The sequence below is a fragment of the Phragmites australis genome, chromosome 6 (genome assembly GCF_958298935.1).
Source record: "Phragmites australis chromosome 6, lpPhrAust1.1, whole genome shotgun sequence".
NCBI classification, from domain to species: Eukaryota; Viridiplantae; Streptophyta; class Magnoliopsida; order Poales; family Poaceae; genus Phragmites; species Phragmites australis.
This window is the reverse complement of record NC_084926.1, coordinates 17,222,680-17,243,705: the sequence shown is the minus strand read 5'-3', so window position 1 is coordinate 17,243,705 and position 21,026 is coordinate 17,222,680. Positions and strand designations below refer to the sequence as shown.

General features: G+C 44.0%; 1 protein-coding gene and 1 non-coding gene across 2 annotated transcripts; both read right to left on the bottom strand.

Moving 5' to 3' along the window:
• Window positions 1-486: 486 nt before the first annotated feature.
• Window positions 487-2,247, bottom strand: LOC133921987 (uncharacterized). Its single transcript, XM_062367124.1, has 2 exons — window positions 1,528-2,247; window positions 487-1,429 (listed from the first exon to the last, which is right to left on the bottom strand). The coding sequence occupies exons 1-2, from the start codon at window positions 1,900-1,902 to the stop codon at window positions 842-844; spliced, it is 963 nt and encodes a 320-aa protein (XP_062223108.1). The 5' UTR covers window positions 1,903-2,247; the 3' UTR covers window positions 487-841.
• A 3,938-nt stretch (window positions 2,248-6,185) lies between these two features.
• On the bottom strand, window positions 6,186-6,324 carry LOC133923331 (small nucleolar RNA Z247). The gene has a single exon (XR_009910589.1). It is a non-coding gene; the product is annotated as a small nucleolar RNA Z247 (small nucleolar RNA).
• Window positions 6,325-21,026: the final 14,702 nt, after the last annotated feature.

Genomic DNA, 21,026 nt, shown 5'->3' with positions numbered 1-21,026 from the left:
CAGCTGCAGTCTTTGCAGCTGTTACTGCTCCACACACTTGCTTTCAGATCTGATTCTGTCGTACCGTGACAAATAAGCGAATGGCCCACTAGAATTCGAATCAGAGTTGTTCCGAACTTGGAGGGATCTCCTTCTCTATCTGGTATTTGATAAGTTTCCAGCATCTTTTTTCATCTGAAAACGGTAGGAAAACAGAGGTTTGGTTTGACTCTGTTGTTCTGCTTGGCTTTTGCTTTCTGTTTAAAAAACGTACAGTAATGTAGAGGCAGTCTGTGCACAGGTCCTACCTACATGGATAGGAGAAATATCCATGGCAGGCTAGCTGTGAACTTGTGATGTTGTTATCGTTCAAAAAAAAAAAACAACTTGTGATGTTGTCGTCATGCATGCACAGCACAAGTCAACAACTGTTTAACATTTCATGGCATGTCACCCTGCCAAGTTAACCTTAATCACTTGAACAATCTAGTGGTATCAGTTGACATGCATCTTGGAGACGGACGAGATCCTTTGAAATAACGCACGACTGTTGACTATTGTACGTCTACTGACATACAGACCGGTAGTTTGTCTCACGTGGTAGCGGTAGTGCAGTTCCTAAGATGATGCCGTCTGTAGAAGACTTGGACACTGTTTTTTAACCCTTTTTTTTCATCCATTTCCGCTTAGTACATTTATGATCGACGACTGTTAGGATCCAGCTCAAGAGCCCAACAGAGAAGCAAGAAGATACACTGGGGGAAGAACACAAGAAGTCGAGAACCCGAGCCTCTTGTCCTGACCCTTGTCACAGCCGTTGCATGGCACCTCATGCCATGGAGTTTGCTCTTGTACTGGTTGCTCAGTTACCGCCGCCGCTGCAGAGGTCGAGCAGCTTCTTCCTCGCCTCCACAACCTCGTCGAACAGGTCGTCGATCAGCGCCAGGATGTCCTCGCTCGCGGAGCGGAGGACACCGGCGCGCAGGCCCACCTCCGCCGCCGCGGCCGCGACGTCGCCGCCCCTGTCCACGGCCTCCTTCGCTTCCTCCACGGCCGCCCTCACGCGCCGGAACTCGTGCATCATCACCCCGGCGCCGCCCGCCGCCGCCGCCGTCCTGGTGGCCTCGGCCGCCGCCCGTTGCTGCGCGCGGGACAGCGCTGATGCGAACGCCGCGCCGAAGTAGGCACCGCAGTCGCCGGCGGCGGGGCCCCCGACGTCGGGCCAGTAGTGGAGCACGCCCCAGGAGAGGAGCGTGAGGAGGAAGGAGGTGAGCATCCTGGTGGCGCAGAGCACGCCGCGGAAGCCGTTGAAGCCGCTGAGCTTGGCGTCGGCTGGCACGCCCTCGCTGAGACGGAGCGCGAGTGCATCCGCGCGCGCCTCGACCAGCGCCCGGTTCTCCTCCTTGAGCGCCATGGCCTCCCTCCTGCACACGCTGATCGCCCTCGCCACCTGAAGATTCAATTCTTACCGCAGCTTCTTGCTAGCGAGAACAAGAAGAGGAGGAAGACATGGAGATCAATCAATAAAGACGGTGGCAGCGCGCAAACCTGGCGGGAGAGGTGGGGGCTGGAGGACGCCTGCAGGAGGAGCGAGGCGAGCTGGGCGGCGCTGGCGGCGTAGCTCTCGATGGCGGCGGCGCCGAGGCGGAGCGCGCGACACGAGTCGCAGAGCCGCGACGCCTCGTCCATGTACTCGTCCAGCCAAGCGGCGCCGCCGGGGAGGTGGAGCGACGCCACGAGGCGCGCCAGGCCCACGTGCGCCGCGCGGAGCAGCGCCAGCGCGGCCCGGAGCGACGGCAGCGACAGGAACGCCGCGGAGGACGGCGACGACGAGACCAACGACCGGTCCAGATCGTCCAGCCCCCGCGCCAGCGTCGCGTAGAAGGCCGGCGCCGTCGACGAGGACGGTGGCTTCACGCTCATGGCTCGCTGGCCTGCCTTGCTGCTTTCTAGCTACAACTGTGGAGGACAGATCGAGAGGGGTTAGCGCGCGGCGCCTTGTGCGAGCTTAGCTTAGCTTAGCTCAATGAGCGCGACGGTGCAACCGTGTGGTGTGGATCGGGGTTGGGTCGATGGCGAGCGACGGCGACCTTGTTCTTACTCGCGAGCCAAGCCAAGCTAGCCACTGACACTCTGACAGTGATGGGGCTGTGAGCTAGCTAGCACAAGGAGCAAGGAACGCAAGAATGGCTGCGCTGTGACTCTTCGACCTCTCTTTCTCAAGTGGCCTTTGGATTTGGAGGGCACTCTTTGCTTTGCGTTGCGTTGCGTTGCGTGCGCGTTATATAGAGTCACTTGGCGAAGAGGCAACGCTACAGCTCGACAGCTCGAGAGAGAAAACGGAGGCGAGACGGAACGGGATCACGGACGCTTTACCTCCATCAGGCAAGGACGCAAGGTAGCAGTAGCTAGTGCGGGTTATCATGGTGTCATGAGAGGAGAGGAGAGGAGTCTGCAGCAGGGTTTCAAAAATAGTTGAAAACAGTTCAGTATTCCTGAATATTGGATAATTTGGTTTGCATCGTATTTAGAAATTAATCGGTTTTTAAATTTAAATTTAAAAAATAATAAAATAAAATAAAAATTATAAAAATACTAGATATAATTCTAAGACCTTCTATGAAAAAATTAAAAAATAATATCGTTTACATCATATTTTAAGGAGAGGAAGTTTAAGAAAATACTAAAATGGGTCATATGAGTATGATGATTTGGCTCATCATGTTAAGGAAAAACTTAACATGTAAATATATATATATTTTTATGTATGGCGTATCTTAAGAGGATCTTTAAAATTGATTCCACTTCATTTACAGTTTTATTAATTTCTCTATAATTTTAACAAAGTTTACAAACATAAAGTGAACATGTTAAGAAATAACGTTAATTAACTTTTCATATCTACCATTATTTTTCCTACATAAAGTAGTATAAGTAAACTAATAAAAGTGATTTCACTAATTTTGGAGGTGTGATGGGTAGGTTATGAATTAATATAGTTGCAACATATTTTCACTAATTTTTCATGTTAAAATAACTATTTTATGAGTTCATGTATTTTTAAAAGATATAGGATCATGTAAGAAGACTAAAAAAATTAGTTTCATGATTTTTGGATTAGCAAATAATTAAATATGTATTTAACTAGGTTTAACAAATATATTTTCTCACAAAAAATATTCAACTTTTTATGAGTATAAATACTTTTATCATGTATATCATGTTACAAGGAAACCAACAAAATTTGTTTCACTTGATTTTAAACTCAGATAAATTAGTTCTTGATTTTACAAGGTTGAGATATTTTTTGGTTTTTTTAACTTCGCTAAAATTCGAGAAGTGCGCTTAGCAAATCAAGAAATTCGACCGATGTTTGATGAATTCATTTATAATGTGGAAAATTCGCTCGTAAATCAGAGAATTCACTCGATTTTTGGTTGAATTCGATCGGTTTTCGCTGACTCGATTCGGTTGGTTTTTCTCTCCGATTTACAGTTTTGCCCAAGTGAATTTGTCTGAATTCCCTCGCCGAATTTTCTGATTTTCGTGGATTTCATAAAATCGATGTGTCCCAGTTTTTGGGTGCCCAACGATTTTGTAAACCCTGGTCTGGAGTCGGTTGCCGATCCAATTCGATCCACCGGCTAGCAGGGTCGTTGTTTTCGCTTTTTCCCTGCAGCTCTTTTTTCGAAAGATATACACTTCCTCCGGTTATAAATACATATCATTTTGGACAAGAACCGGTCTCCAATACATAGATTTGATAATTATTTTTTATTAGAATATATTTATAAACTTTATTGAGTTTGTGATATTAAGAAAGTATTTTTCAAGATAAATCTACATATATAATTTTTGTATTTACTACACATCGGTCGACTGAAATCTCAATCAATTTTAGTCGATCATGTGAACTCATGGCGCCAGCGAGTAAGCGGTGGTGGGCTTTAGGGTTCAAGTTTTCTAATGGGGTTCCATGTATTCCGGGCTTAGAAGAAAGCTTGGGGGAGGCAGGCAGGACTGGCGGTGGTGGCGGGCGAGACAACAAGGCGACGGGAGCCGCCGACCGAGGGCGGGGGGAAGACCACCGACGGGCGGGGCTGGGACGGGGGCGTCATGTGCTGATGGGTTAGCGTGGCGAGGGAGGCGGAGGCAGACCGAATGGGGGTAGGCTGGGGTGGGCACGTCGACGAGCACACGTGCGAGAGAGAAAGAGGGGTAGAAGATGGTGGCGGGATGCTTGGATCTCGATCTAACGGTGGGAAACGATCAACCGATGTGAATCGGTTTTTTCAGTTGAGTGAGAAATAGTATGCCTCCTATGATTTTAAGGTTTTCGAACTAAATATTTAATTTGAAAGCTATTGTTAGTCAACTTTTTAAAATTTTGATTAAACCTTTTCCAAAACAACATGTGTTTATGATGAGAGGGAATATTGTATTGTATAATTGAATTTCAACATTGTACAGCCACGGCACTGGTCAGATTCAAGAGAAAATGGAGTCATTTTCCGCTGACTTTCTGTGCCCTAGTTCGATCTCATTCCCCACGTAATTATGGATTGATAGGGAAGAAAGGGCCCGACGCATGAACCGTACATATAAATTTCTCATTAGTAATTTCATAGCACCCAGTTCGATTATTGCAGCAACGAGAAATATCCCCGCATCGAATTGATTGCATGATGCTGAGGTGAGACTAGTAATTCAGAGAGATGATAAGGAGAGAAAATCCTATCCAGTTTTTTTAAAAGAGTTTGGAAGAAGATGGAATTGCCGAACGCACCAATCCTCTTGGGATTTATAAGTGAAAACGAATTACAATCGGATCGATCTGAGATCCACAAGAATCGGTAAGTACCGAGAAAAGCTAACAACCCATGACTCAACAACTCACACAAACTATACGCGTGGACGCGCTCTGGACGTTGTCACCACAAACGTTGACGCGCTCTGGGCGTGCATTGGATGATCACGACTCACACATTCAGAATTTGAGAGCCTATAATAAGGTAGCAAGCTGAGTGAATGCTTCATCCCAAAACCTGATGGGTATTTGGGATTGAGCCAATTCGTAATTCCAGTCTCTATAATATGCCTATGTTTCCTCTCTACAATACCATTTTGTTGACATGTGCGAGGGCAAGATATTTGATGAGCAATACCTACGTGGCTAAAAATTTTGTGCAATCTGTGATACTCACCACCCCAATCTGATTGAATAGCCCGAATTTTCTTGTCTAACAGATGTTCTACATGGTTTTGAAATTGGATAAACACTAAATGAACATTAGACTTATGTTTAAGAAAGTAGATCAAGTGAATCCATTTACATACACTCTAGCTGGTCCCCATACATCTGTATGAACTAACTCTAGAGGACTGGAGGACATATGCAAGGAGGGAGAAAAGGGTAATTGATGAGCTTTGACATGTTGACATGCATCACAAACAAGTAGCTCTTTATTTGAAGTGGCAACAAGATTGTTCTTTCCTAGAATCTGATTGATAACTGAAGAGGAAGGATGCCCCAGCTGGTGTGACTTTGACAAAGAGAAAGGTTTGACTAGAGCAGTTATTTGGAAAAGTGTAGAGTCCTTCACATCTTCCTCTAAGGAGGGTGGTCTTCGTGATTTGATCCTTGACAAGTTATCAGAAGCAAAGTTTGTGTACGGAGAGGAAATGTCGATTGACTTTGGGCACATGTAAGACATTGTTCAATGCTAAGGCTTTAGGAATAGCAACAATAAATGAATTACCTACATGAGCAATAGACATACCTGATCCATTTGCAGCTTGCACATGATCATTTCTAGTGTATCTCTCCTTTGTTGTCAGACGTTCAAGATCATGGGTTATGTGGTCAGTTGCTTCTGTATCAGCATACCAATTGCTGTCAATTGAGTAGCTATTAGTCACTATTGCTGCAACCTTGTTGGTGTCTTCTGCTTGATAACTATGATCAAATATGTGGTAGCATCGAAGGGCATCATGACCTTCCTTGTGGCACACCTGATAGATAGGTCGCTGGCCACTTCCACCTTTACTGGATTGTCGACCAATCCCATGGCCTCTTGGAAACATGCATACATTTGCAGCGTTACGCCCATGGCTGCGGCCATTCCAGCCACCACCGTGACCCTGATTTCTACTGACATGATTGACATATGATACTTGAATTGTGGTATTGTTGTTCTCAAGCCTCAACTCGAAGCTATGCATGTGGGCGTAGACATCGGAGACAGTGACGGGATCGGTGCACGTGGTGATGCTTGTCACCAAAGGATCATACTCAGATCCAAGTCCTCGTAGCATATATGAGATCAACTCCTTGTCTTCAATTGGCTTACCAATGGTAGCCAACGCGTCGGTGAGATTCTTCGTCTTGCGAAAGTAGTTGACGACACTAAGATCTTTCTTATGGACGGTTGCTAATTGCATTTGGATCTGCATAATCTGGGCTCGCGAGCTTGATACATACACCTTCTCAATTGTGCGCCAGACATCGCGAGTTGTGGCGCACCCGACAACTTGTGCCAAGACCTCCTCGGTGAGAGACAACAGAATAGCGCTCATCACAAGTTGATCCTACTGATACCAGATATTGTACTCTGGATTGGCAGCGATAGTGCCATCAGCTTGTGTGATGACGGAGTTCAGCCGAGCGTTGGTGCCGTCGATGAAGCCCATCAGTATTTGGCTCCGGAGATATGGGAAGAGCTGCACGGTCCATAGCAAATAGTTGTCCCTTGAAAGCTTCACATTGATCATGTGATTGAATGTTGGCGTGGGAAGAAGACCGGCAGAGGTTGCACTTGAAGCCGAGGTGTTCGATGAGGTTGCTTCGGTGGTAGACATAGCAGAAAGGTGTAGAGAAGATCATGGCTCTGGGTACTATAGAAGAGTTTGGAAGAAGATAGAATTGCCGAACGCACCAATCCTCTTGGGATCGTGCTTTCTATTTATAAGTGAACACGAATTACAATCGGATCGATTGAGATCCACAAGAATCGATAAGCACCGAGAAAAGCTAACAACCCATGACCCAACAACTCACGCGCACTGTACGCTCGGACGTGCTCTGGTCATGGTCACCACAAACGTTGGCGCGCTCTGGGTGTGCACTGGATGATCACGACTCACATTCAGAACGTGACTACCATGCGATAAGTTAGCTAACCTGTGAGCAAACACACACTTGTTTAACATTTTTTACTAATGACTTGACCCTGAATCTTCCCTCCAGAACGACCACCGCAACGGGCATGGGCCCCACATGTCTGTGACACTGCTTTTGCAATCACACCGGTGCACCACTGTGCGTCTATGTCCTACTTGGCTACTTCCGGGGCTTACAACTAGTTGTATGTGTATATTCAGGTTTTTGGTTGCTAGCGATTTAGCGACACCTTTGGTTTAAAAAAAATAACCATTCCGTTAACAAAAAAGCAGGTTTTTGGTTGCTAGCGATTTCGACACCTTTGGTTTTAAAAAAAAACCATTCCGTTAACAAAAAAGAACGAGTAGAAAGCAACGGCCTTCATTTCAAAGAGTGCAATCTGTTCTTGACACTACTGTAAAAATTATTTTCTGAGGTGGATGATAACCCATATTTATATGCGTTTAGTGAACCGTCTATGATTGAAAGTCTGTAACAATGTACGATTTTCACAAGTGCAAAAAAGATCATATTCGCAAACAAAATCTATTACCATAACCATCTGTAGGAATCTATTAACACAGACGGTTCACTTAAGAAACCGTCTATAGAAATCGATTTTCACATGTAGTTTCTTAAGCGGACTGTCTGTGATAATCGGTCTCGAATCGATACTTTCTTGCTCAAAAAAATGAATTTTTTTCATGAATTTTTTTGATCGAACAGGCACTCCCTGCAGCCTCGACATTGCAAGTCACACGTTTTTTCGCACGTGCAATTCTTGACACTCGAACTCGAAACCTCTCAGCTCGCGTGAACCCTACTCATCATCCCATCATAGAACTACTGCCGATCACAATAGCATATGCATTCCTTTGAATATCTTTTATCCAAAACTTAAAATAATTATTTAAATATCTAAATAACTTTAAATGAGAAATATTTTAACTACAAAGTTATAGATCTTATCAAGAGCTATAATTTACATATAAAGTTTATCCTCATCTGACTTCATATGAAAAAATAATAATATTTTTTAAGATAGGCTGATATTCATTTTTAGAGACGGTTCACATAAGAAACCATCTATGAAAATAGAGGTCATTTCTATAGTGAATCGTCTGTGAAAATGGATAACAGCTTATCTTAAAAAATTTATAAATTTTTCGTAAAAACTTGGATGTGAACAAACTTTATAAGAAATTGTAGCCTACAACTTTGTAGTTGAATTTTTTTCATTTAAAGTCATTTAGATGCTCAAATTATCGTTTGAAGTTTCGTATAGACGATATCTATAAAAAGGAGTGCATATTCTATTGTTATCACTACTACTTCTGTAAACAAGTCCTGTTGTTGACAGTGAGAGTCTTTGATCTTCTTCTTATTGATCTTAGTTGTAGATCTCGTCGAGGGCTATAATTTTCATATAAAGTGTGTCTTCATCCAAGTTCGTACGAAAAAGTTAAAAAATTAAGATAATTGTCATCTATTTTTAGAGATAGTTCCTTCTATTTTTACAGACGGTTCATATAAGAACCCGCCTCTAAAAATAGCTATTAACACAGACAGTTCACATAAGGAACCGTCTGTGTTAATCATCTCATTTCTACAAACGATTCACATAAGGAATCACCTGTGATAATGACTTTTCACATACCGTTTCTTATGTTAATCGTCTGTTGTAACAGTACGATTATCACATATGGTTCATATAAGAAACTATTTGTAAAAATGACTTTTACATAAGTGGTTTTTTATATCGCCTATTTATAAAAATAGCTTAAACGGTATACCATATGAACTGTATGTGAAAAGATAGGGTGGATTTAAAAAAATTAGTTTTTTTTAGTACGATGATTAGTTCATACCGAATACTCTACCTACTCCTCAAATATTTTGCGCATAAGTGGGGAGTACAATCTTCTGTTTTATCAATAGTAGCAGCGATCTGGTCATTGTATTTAGCTGCGTATAATGTTTCTTTAATTAGTTGGTGAAAGACATCGCCGAACTGATACATCCGATGCCTCCTTTTCTGTTCCTTTCCTCTCTTTTTCCCTTTTAAAATATGGAGTCCTCCTTTCCTCACTTGGTATAAAAATGCTCTTTATTTCATCCTGTGATGGGGCATGAACATCATACCTGGTCCATATCTGGTATAAAAATGCTCTTTATTTTTTATTTCTTTTTCTTTTCCTTTTCTCCTGGGCTTTACATCTTAAAGGGTACTTGGTGGGAGTAGGAGGTGTATTCAAGATATCAATGATGTGAATATACTACTACTACTACCTCCAAGACTAAATTTGAAACTTGCTTTTGTTTTGGAACAACCTGCAGGACCAAGATTTCTTAATCTTGTGAGGTGATTGTGATGGTGCTATATAGTGCTGGTGGTAGGCGAGAAAGGCCATTGGTTGGCTCATGTGTGATTATGTGATTTTGGAGGTCCCTTTGGCATGAAGGGACATTCCATTTGATATGTGTGATATCCAAATGATTACATGGCATGCTCATTAGCTTTCATTTCGTTTCATCTCATCTCACTTTACTTTATTTGCATCCAACATTTCAACCCCATGATCGATGGCATTGTTGAATTGATAGTCCGTGCCACTGACGGTGGTTTTTCCATTGCATTACCGAGTGTTGGAATGTGTCGAATACATGTAAAGGGAAGTTACATGTAGGATTTAAAATTTAACGAGAGGACAGTTGTTGTAACAAAGTACGACGATATTACGCAACAAACATGCGGGGGTGCCGGCATACGGTTGGATCATGGCCAGTCGGTGTTGCAAATTTGAGGAGGGGTGCCAGTAGTCATTGTTTGAAGGATGTAAACTTCGACTCAACCTCATCGACAAACATCGTATCTCCAGTGTCATTATCAATCGTTGTGTGGGCTAGCTAAATTTTCTAACTCCAAGAGTAATCATCTCTTGCATGGCTTGTTTCAAGACCTTGGAATGGTTCAGCATGTGATTGACTTTGATAAGGGATCTCATATCTCAATTTCATTCCCTAGTGACATCTGTTGGGAATCATGTGAGAGATGACCATGAAGTTCAAAACCCTGATTCCAGGGGTTCCTTTTGCACTCCTAGGGAAGGGAAGGGAATGCATTGTGCATTGCATCAAATCCATATCTTCAAACCACTATGTAGATCAGATCTTCTTTTTGGATTCTCACTTGGCCCAAAGCTCTGCTTTTGCTCCGGCAATTGATGCATCTTATTGGAATGCTCCTGTGTTTTTTTAGTGCATAATAGTTACCCGGGAGTTGCTCCAGCCGGGATCTTTAATTCCAATGCACAATGCAACAATGTTTTTTAATCAATAAAATAAAACAACTTTGCAAAAAAAATGAATAGTATTTCAAATAATATTTCTGGATAAACTTATTCTGCCTCCTGTATTTCTGGTAGACCCTCGATGGCCAGATGTAGCGAAATTTTCAAAACGGATGTTAGGAAATTTCGTAACCACATATGGTTATCTTGAAATACATTTGTGCTTTTGATTGTCTTGAAGTGTTAAATGAAAATTTTCTAAGGGAGCCGCGCTAGTTGCATGATTTCTTTAATAAGGTTGGTGTTCGTGGGCTCTTGGAGAATGTGATGCTCGGACTCGATCTGAGGGAGGTATGTTGATCCTGCATGCAGATCTCATTGCTAGATTGAAAATAAAATAAACAAAAAGCCTAGCCTTCTACAAACTTTCAAACGCCATTATGCTGCTTCCCAGATATTACATTCGTTCTCTTTTACCGGTAGTTTAGGACATACACGGCATTCAACAAGTACGTTTAATTATTATTTTTTATAACTATCTTTTAATAAAAATTGATAAAAATTAGATAATGTAAAAGTATTTTTCATGACAAATTCACTGCTATCATTTTTATATTATCAAATCATAATAGTTTTGTATATATTAGTTCGAAGTTTCTAAAATTTGATTACACATATTCTAGAACGATATCTATTTGAGAACGAATGTATTACATTTCTACTACATGCTCTTCCAGTGAAAATAAATACAAATAGCGTTTTGTAATATATACACATACGGTAGTGCTATTCTATAACTATTTTACACCCCTCGACTCAGCCCACCCGCGCCATAGCAGCCCACCCGCCTAGCCCACCCACACACAACCAAAGCGCACCACGTGTCCCCATAGCCACATGCGCACCCGTGTGCTCCCTCATGTGTGGCCCCGACCGCAGGACCACATGCTCGCACCAGTGTGCGGCACGTGGTGTGCCAGCAGTGCCTCGCGCCCACGTGTTCACGCCTATGTGTGCCACGTGGCATGCCAGCTGGGCGTCACGCGTGCGCCCGTGTGCTTGCTCCCGCGCCACGTGCCCATCCAATAGGTGTCAGTAGTTTTTCAGTACTATTGATATTACTAAACAAACTACTGAACACTACTCAGCACTACTGACACTACTAGACTACTGAATTACTAAACACTACTGAGCACTACAAGGCTATTCTACACCTTGGGTGTAGAATAGTTATTCCAGTACGCCTAGTAGTTTAGTGTTTAGTAGTTCCAAGTCACAATACTGACACTAATGAATAAACTGCTGATACTACTAAAAACTGCTAACACTACTGACACAAACTACTGAACAATTTTATTATAACTTGAAATTACTGAATATTGAACTACTGACGACTACAGACACTACTGAATAATTTTTCTATAACTTAAAACTACTGAACAACTACTTAAATAACTACTGAATAAAACTAGTATGTACTCCCAGAAGTACATACTCCTTGCTATAATATACCACATAAATGAACTAGATATACTCTTTTATCACTATGAATATATTTATATACTCATTCGAAGATACTCCAATGTGAATTACATAAAAAAAAATTGAAAAGAAGTCAATCAATTTTAATAGATTTTGATAATACCTTCATATTTGTACATGAAATGTAATATACTCAAAAAAAAATATGTACAAACCACCTAAAAAAATATACATACTACTTGGATGATCTTATATAATCACATGCTCTATATACATACTATTTATCATATGAGACACTCACTATGTTATGATATACGTATGTGAGAGTACATACTCCCAAGGGTAACAAATATGCTTCCTATGTATATATATATATACATATATACATATATATATATACATACATATATATGTATGTATATATATATAATGCAAACATTAGGTTGTATTATTTTCACACAGACCTCCTAGTATAGCCTATTTTTCCTGTTGTTCTCTTGGTTTGAGTTTTTTTTACAGAAAGACAATGTGTTGTCGCGAGAAGTGGTCACGCTAAACACCGAGCACCTTGTGTGCAAATCAAAACAAAACTTTCCTGGACGGACCATAAGTTCCGGCCTTCCTGATCAGAAGTTTCAGCCTGTTTACTCAGCGGGTAGCATCGTTGCCGTGGCTAGGGATGGCAATGGGTCGGGTTAGGACCGGGTGGAGCAAAACCATGTTCGACCTGAAACCCAATAGTCTAAACCCGACACGAGCCTGAAGTGATTAATCAGTGAAAAATGAGACTCGACCCCGCACCCGACGGGTGCCCATCGGGCTGGACACAAGAGGGCCATGGTGGTGGTACGATGCAACTTCACCGGCGGTGAGTAGCGCAATGGCTTGGCCTAGGATCAACAGCAAGAGCCTCAACACACTAAGGGGATTCCGTCTAAGGCATTCACAGCTACTGAAGTTCACCGAAGCAAGCTTCATGGTAGCGAGCAGCAAAGTCGCCGACGGCAATTGGCCATGAACGAGCAAGAGAGAGGGGAAACTAAGGGAAATAGGGCCAGAAAGCCTCACCATGGAATGGGTGAGCTCTCCAGTGCTTTGGCTTGGATGGAGATGGCCCGAACCAAGAAATCGATGGCGAGGTTGATGAGGTGGCCAGAGTTGGAGAAGAAGGTGGTGGGTAGCTCTAATCCGGCGAGGAATCGATGAACCAAGGGCTAGGATCAAAGGAGGAGCTCCTAATGGATCCCTTTTGGTAGATCTGGGTGAGTTTGGGGGTGGGAGAGTGAGGAGGTTGCTACTGCTCAGTGGGAGAAAACGGTGAATGAGGGAGAGAGCAGGAGGCCAACATGAAGAGACGGGATGGGGTGTTTGCTGACCAGAGAGGTGGGCGTGGCGGTGGCAAGGCTGCGGGAAGGTCGGGCAAGGTGGTGGATGGGGAAGCAGGGCGGTGGGGAGGCCGGGAGGGGAGGCGGGGCAGCGGAGAGGCTAGGCGAGGCGGGTGGGTGGTGTAGAGGGCGAGAGGCCAAGTGTTGGGGATGGGCAGGCCGCGTGGGACAGGAGGCAGGGCTAAATACCAGATAAAGTGAGTTGGTCCTATTAGGGTGATGGATCGATGGTGTGAGGTTGGTTGAGTTGACAAGTGTGGTTAGTTAGGCTGAGATTTCGGGCAACCCGTGTGCACCCACGGGTGTACTTGAAAACCTAAACCCGACCAACCCATTTTGGGTACCCGACTCGCCAGACATGTGGGCGGGATTTAAAACCCGAACTCATACCTGCTAGGTGCTAGATCCACGGGGACCTAAACCCACGGATCTGGCTCCCATGTCGAGTCGTGGCACCATGTCGTTGAGCCTTTGTCATCACTCACGCTCGGGAGGAACTCCGTCAGAGCATAGTTGGCTGACGGCTTATCCTTAGTCGTGGAGATCAAGAATGGGAAGCCAAATAGGTTGGAAAAACGAATTAGGGAAAAAGGGATAAAAAAAGAGATAAAAGTAAATTGTATTGATTCAATTGGATGATGGTCCTCCTCAATCAACCGTGGCCCTTCATATTTATAGGGAGGAATAGTCTTGCCCTATTTTGAGTGGGAATCTATAAAAACTCTCATTCAAATCCGACTCTATCTCTTCCCAAAATCTTGGTTCCAAATTCGATCGGATGTTTTGATCGGGAACATTGGAGGTTCTAATTATATTGGAATATCTGGGTTTCTCCAAACATGATGCTCTCAGTTTGGTTTTAAATATTTAATCAAATATTCCGATCCTACGATGGGATGTTCCGATATAGCTGGAAAGTCCAGTTTTGCTCAAACATCGGCCTCTCGGTTTGGCTGAAAATATTTACTCAGAAGTTTTGATTCAAAAATCGGAAGTCCTGATTGGCCGGAATGTCCGATTTGATCCAAACATGGGGCTCTCGGGTTAGACAAAAATATATAACCGGATGTTTCGACAAAAACTCCTGTGAGAATAAATTTCTAAACGTCGGACCATCCAATGTTCACAAAAATCGAAAGTTCTGATATTATGACCGGATGTTCCGACCCGTTGAATTCTCCAGCTCCAAAATTCTTCGTACTATATCAATTTTAGTCATCAACCGAATGCTATATTGATTGCTCAGGAATATGAGTACATTCTTTTGTTATATTAAGTTACGTCATGTGACCACTTCTCTTTTTTATATTATCTTGCGGCAATAAAAAAATTATTGCAAGGTGATAATGGTTTATCTTAATTCTAGTAGCAGACCGGGTTAAAGTGTTCCATTCTTTTAGTTATACTTTATGAATCTTTACCCCTTAATCAATGCCTTACATCTCGAGTCATGACTTCGGACCACTTTAATACAATTCAGGGTTTGTTTTATGTTCCAAATCCTATGCATCCTGATCACTTCTCTCCTTGATGTAATAGCAAAATGGTTTGTAGTGGGAAAATTAAAAAAATGTCCTCTTGGCATTTTCGTTTTTCTGAATTTACAAACATACTGGCTTGCACTCGCCATCTTGCCAAAATAGCACTTGGCCTGGCTTTTCTATCGTTTGACGATTTTGCTCCTCCCACCTTCTATTTCAGCAAATGTCTTCTTCAAAACTGGTGAGGCCAAATGACGTAGATTCACAAACCTGAGAATTTTGAGAGGGAAAAGAGGAAGGGAGACAAAGATAGGGAGGAAAGTAGGAGTTGGGACAAAAATGTCCAAAGTGTAGGCACATTTGGTGAGTTAAAATAGCACCATTTGGGAAAGATGTGGCCGACGACAATGGAGTGCTTGAGGAGCGTTAAAAGGCAGAACGCTATCGACCGCAAGAGCAATTCTCCAAAAATAAAAGAAGAGTTCGTTTGTTTCTCCCTTACTCTCTGTGTGTTCCTTTTCCGTACATCATATACATGTTCAGAGACAATCATAATGATACGTCTTGCATTGCTTCTTTTGCCTGCAGAAAAAGCCTAGAACAAGACCTGCGTATTCTGGGCTGAACACAATGGGTTTCAAAAAATATATATTTGGAGCGATATATGTGATTATATATATATATATATATATTGTGTGTGTGAGAGAGAGAGAGATTATATATATATGTGTGTGTGTGATTATATATATATATACACACACGGCGAGGCTATTCTGCGTCTACGCAGTTGCTATTCGCACTGTGTACATCCTCCAGTTACAACCCAAAATACTGTGAGTTACAACTTGTTATTCGCACTGCGCACATCCCCAGTTACAACTCGAAATATTGTGAGTTACAACTTGTTAGGTGAAACAGTTACAACGTGAAATACTGAACAAGTTACTATTCATACTGCGCACATCCCTCAGTTATAGTCTGAAATACTGTGTTACAACTTATTAGGTAGACCAGTTACAACTTTACATTCAGAAATACATAATTGCAACACAAGAAGCCAGCACTATGAATTACAACTTATTATTCACACTGTGCACATCCCCCATTACAACTCGAAACATTGTGAGTTACAGCTTGTTAGGTAGACCAATTACAACTTCACGTCCATAAATACATAATTGCAACACGAGAAGCTAACACTGTGAGTTACAACTTGTTATTCGCACTGCACACATCCCCTAGTTACATAACCCGAAACACTGTAAATTACAACTTATAGAATGTACGTAGACATAAACTACAATAAACATACCTACAGAATATACACACACACCTCACCTTGTTCAGTATCTTTTGCTCAAGCTCAGTATTCTCATGCTGGTACGTAGTAGTTAGGACTTGGCCTGTCTCGGGCGTTACTACTGCTCCCCCTTCCGTTTGAAACAAGTGAAGTAAATTTTGGCTGAATTTATGTGACTGGTACATAGTACAGTATCAATATGTAAAATTTCAGAAAACAGCACAGAAAATACGGTGTTTCCCACTCTCGGTATTGTAAAACCACTTCTTCTCAGGAAGCTGAGTTGATGCCGGGTTAATTTCTCTCTCATCTCTTTGTCATCCCCATGCAAAATCGCTTTCATGGTGCTATGTGTGTGAACGTGTCATGGTCCCGTCGGCCAATTCACCGGCGAGATTGATCATGTGGTGAATTGGAGGAGAAAAAACATCGAGAGAGAGGAAGATGTGGGGAGGAAGAAGGACCAGAGAGAGGAGAGTTCAAATCTTCATTTCAGTCTGATCTAAATCCGTTACACACCCGGGCTTACAAACGTCTTGACCTCGAGCCCACATACCAACTCGATGCCAGCCCACACACAATTGGGTTCAGCCCAACTAGTCCAACACACCTCAGATCGAGCCCGACTCAACATGCCCGGTCTCCTCAGACTCACCTTCCTTCGCCAGCTTCGGCACCACCACCTAGGTCCTTGACATTCCCTCCCCCTTGGACACAGTTTCTCCCCAAGCTGAAGCACGCGGAAAACGGCAATGTATGTCAAGCTCATCTTCCCATGAAGCCATCTCGGGAGGAAGCCCGCTCCATTGTATGAGGGCACGACGAGCACTGGACGAACCGCGAGGAACCATGGCACGTTGCAGAACTGCCACTGGCTCCAGAGGAAGGAGAGGGTCAGTAGAAACTGTAGAGAAATTGATATTGACCTGAGTAGATGGAGGGATGTGCCGCTTCAATTGAGAAACATGGATGACTGGATGTATTTGACTATGAGCTGGAAGGTCCAATTTATACGCCACCCACCCAATGCGCTGTAGAACGGTGTACAAGCCATAGAACTTGAAGGACAATTTGTGGTTGCTACGATATGCAACCGATGACTGCACATGAGGCTGCAATTTCAGATAAACACGATCACCGACCTGAAATTCGTGCTCACTTCGATGAGTATCTGCTTGAGCTTTCATCCTTTGCTGAGCGTGCTGCAACTGTTGTTGAATCAGCCGAGTCAACAGGTTACGCTCCTTGAGCCAGGTTTCCAAATCCGGCACCATACAGTCTTTGGGGTTCACAATGCCAACATGGCGAGGAGGATGCCCATACAAGACCTCAAATGAAGTGCAGCCAAGGGAGGAGTGGTAGGAGGTATTATACCAAAACTCGACAAGGGGTAGACATTTGCTCCAACTCTTCAGACAAGAATGCACAGTACGTCGAAGAAAAGCCTCCAAACACTAATTAAGATGTTTGGTCTGGCTATCCGTTTGGGGGTGATAAGAAGAGCTCATAAGCAATTTAGTATCAGAGAGTCTGAACAACTCTTTCCAAAGAGTGCTTGTGAACACTTTGTCTCGGTCTGAGATAATGGTCTAGGGTAGTCCGTGGAGCTTGTAGATGTGATTAAGGTATAATTGGGCCACTTGAAAAGCAGTATAGGGATGAGCCATGGGGATAAAGTGTCCATACTTAGTGAATTCATCAATGACTACAAAAATCACATCAAACTTATAAGACATAGGAAGACCTTCAATAAAGTCAAGACTGACCATAGACTAAGCTTGAGAGGGAAGTGGTAAAGGTTCCAACGATCAAAGAAGTTTAACGTGTTACCCTTTTGCTTACTGAACAAACAGTGCAGGACTCAACAAAGGATTTGACAGATTCTTTGAGTTTGGGCCAAGCAAAAAGTGCTTTGATCCTGTGATATGTAGCATGGAATCCAGAATGCCCTCCAATGCCACTATCATGTAAGGCCTGATCAGTATAAGGAGTCCATTGGAAAGGAGTACTCTTCTTGAGCAGATGTGTCAATGTGTGACTAATAAGTACATAATGTTTAATGAAACATCTGTAATAACCGATGAGACCAAGAAAGCCCCTTAATTGTTTCACTAAAGAAGGAACATGCCAAGCTTCCACTGCAACGACTTTGAGGGATCAATAGCAACACCTGAAGCAGATATGTGGTGGCCCAAGTACTCAATTGCAGACTAAGCAAAGATACACTTAGATGGTTTAACCAAGAATCGACGATCTTGTAGAATCACAAAGACCTTCTTGATATGGACCATATGCTCATCCAAAGACTTGCTATACACAAGGATATCATCTATAAACACCAGAACACACATGCGCAACAGATGAGCAAAGATGTGATTCATAGTACTGTCGGTGTATCAGAAACCGGGGGTCCCTGAATCCCGAGGCCAGGCCAGCCATCCGCCACATGGCGCCATCCGGGGTCTCTCCTGTAGGATGAGAAAAGATCAAGTCATGGGAGAAGGCGCTCGGGGCCACAGTCGGTGGCTCCCGAGTACCCCAATTCCCCGATGATCCACGGAATCCAAGTACCGGGAAGAAAGTGCTCGGGGAGGTGTACGGTCACCCCCGAGCACCCTAGTCCCCCGACGACCTGGAGAGCTAAGTTCTGGGAGAGAGTGCTCGGGGCTGCGTGCGGTAGCCCTCGAGCACTCGGTTCCCCGAGGATCCGTACAAAAGTGCTCGGGAGATAATGCTCGAGGCTGCGTGCGGCAGCCCCTGAGCACTCGGTTCCCCGAGGATCCGTACAAGAGTGCTCGGGGAGGTGAACAGTACCCCCGAGCACTCGGATCCCCGAGGACAAGGAAAGGCATTCTCGGGAGAGAGTGCTCGGGGAGGTGAACAGTACCCCGAGCACTCAAATCCCCGAGGACAAGGAAAGGCATTCTCGGGAGAGAGTGCTCGGGGAGGTGAACAGTACCCCCGAGCACTCGGTACCCCAACGACCCAGAAAGGCCCCCGAGGGGCCCACCGATGAGGTGTCAACCAGTCAAAAGCCCGAGGCCGCATTTAATGAGCGTGCATGGCCTGTCACCTCCAACTGCTCCCGCCGCGCTCAGCGTCAGTTCCTGCCATGTTTTGGCAGAGAGGCGTGGGGTTATTAATTGCACGGGTCCCGTCCCGTGCCATCCGGCATGTCTCGGGATAACGTCGTAAGGACCAAGGCGTTCCGTCTGCCGTGCTACTGTGGCAGGGGAATAAGACAGGGCAGGCACGCCGGGTTACTCTGCGGCTGCCCGGTGGGCCCTCTCCAAGGCACCCGTTGTCAGGGTATTTATGGCGACGGATGACCGGGCGTGTGCCGTATTTTTCCACCCCCGGTCACTTCGCCCAGAGGAAATGATGACACACTTTCCATTTATGGTGTCTCGGAACTCGTGCCCACTCCTTCCGTTCGGGGCATGTCGCAGCCGGCGGATACTTAAAGCAGCTGGCGGCACAAAAGGAAAGACCAAGTGAAAAGAGACACAAGAAAGAGCATAGCTGAAGAAGACAGTTAGAGATAACGGATAGACAAGAACACAGCGCAAGAGAAACACTGTGAGGAAGGCTGAGCCCAGTCCCAGCCGAAGAACAAGGAGCCTCAAGCTCTTAGATAGACCAACATTCTTGTAACCAGCAACATCCTTGAGGGACTTCCTCAAGACAGTTATAGTATCCATACAGGAGTAGGGTATTACGCCCCCGTGCGGCCCGAACCTGTCTAAATTCCGGTGCATTTACTTCTTTTTGCACTAGGTCAACACCCCCACCACCAGCTGTTGCATTCATTCTCATTTATTTCTCCGACGAACGTATTCAGGATCATCCCCCCGACCGAATCTCTAAAAAGGGGTCTCTCGGGATCCCTGTGACTGGAGTTAATCCTCCGACAAGTACCTTGGAAAGTAGCAGGCACATTTGTCAATCCAAATGGCACAACCAAGAACTCATAGAGTCCATTGTGTGTGCAAAAAGTAGTTTTGAATTCATCCCCTTCGGCTATTTGGATCTGATAAAATCTAGCTCAGAAGTCTAGTTTAGAAAAGACAGCGGCACCCGCCAATTCATCGATGAGTTCATCCACCACAAGCATAGGGTGCTTGTTTTTCACAGTAATTGCATTAAGATGGTGGTAATCAACATAAAATCACCAGGTCCCATCTTTTTTTCTTGGCCAAAAGGACAGCGGAAGCAAATGGACTCGAACTGGGCTGGATAACTCCTTGTTCTAACATGGTTTTTAGCTGAGCCTCGATCTCAGATTTCTATTTGGGAGCATAACGATATGGTGTAATATTCACTGGTTGTGCACCTGGAATCAACAAAATGTGATGGTCAAAGGCCCATTGCAGAGGGAGCGCCTTCGGTTCTGAAAAGAGGTATGTAAACTCTCTGAGTAAACATTGTACACTATCTGACAAGGAACAAGGATGCAAAATGCTGAGTAGTGTCGACTGATGGAGATTGCAAGGAGAAGACCTCGACTCCAAGTGAGAGTGTGCCTTGTTTAAGCAAGCCATTCAACTTGTTAACAGAAACTACGGCACAACCAGAAGTTTGGTCACGCAACCCATGCATAAGAATATGGCGCCCATCATGAGTAAAGCGCATCTGCTTCAGTTTCCAGTGAACCCACATCAAACTATGTTCTTCCAACCAATCAGCTCTTGAGATCAAAGCATCAAAGAGGCAGCACCTTAGTATCCTAAGAAAAATTGAAGCCTTGAATAAACCACTGTAGATTGGGAACCATTTGCGAGCAAATCATCACACCCCCATCTGCCACTAAATTTTCTCAACTGACACTGTCAAACATGGAGAACGCAAGCGAGAAACCAATTCCTGACTCACAAAGGCGTCTACACTTCCCAAATCGACCAGAATCATCACCTCTTGTTTCTAAATGAAGCCTCTGAACCGCATTGTTTT

Bases quoted from the DNA above. Each gene is read 5' to 3' on its own strand.
- LOC133921987 (XM_062367124.1), bottom strand. From the start codon at position 1,902: ATGAGCGTGAAGCCACCGTCCTCGTCGACGGCGCCGGCCTTCTACGCG. The intron at 1,430-1,527 runs GTTTGCGCGCTG...TTGAATCTTCAG, and splicing joins GCCCCCACCTCTCCCGCCAG to GTGGCGAGGGCGATCAGCGT.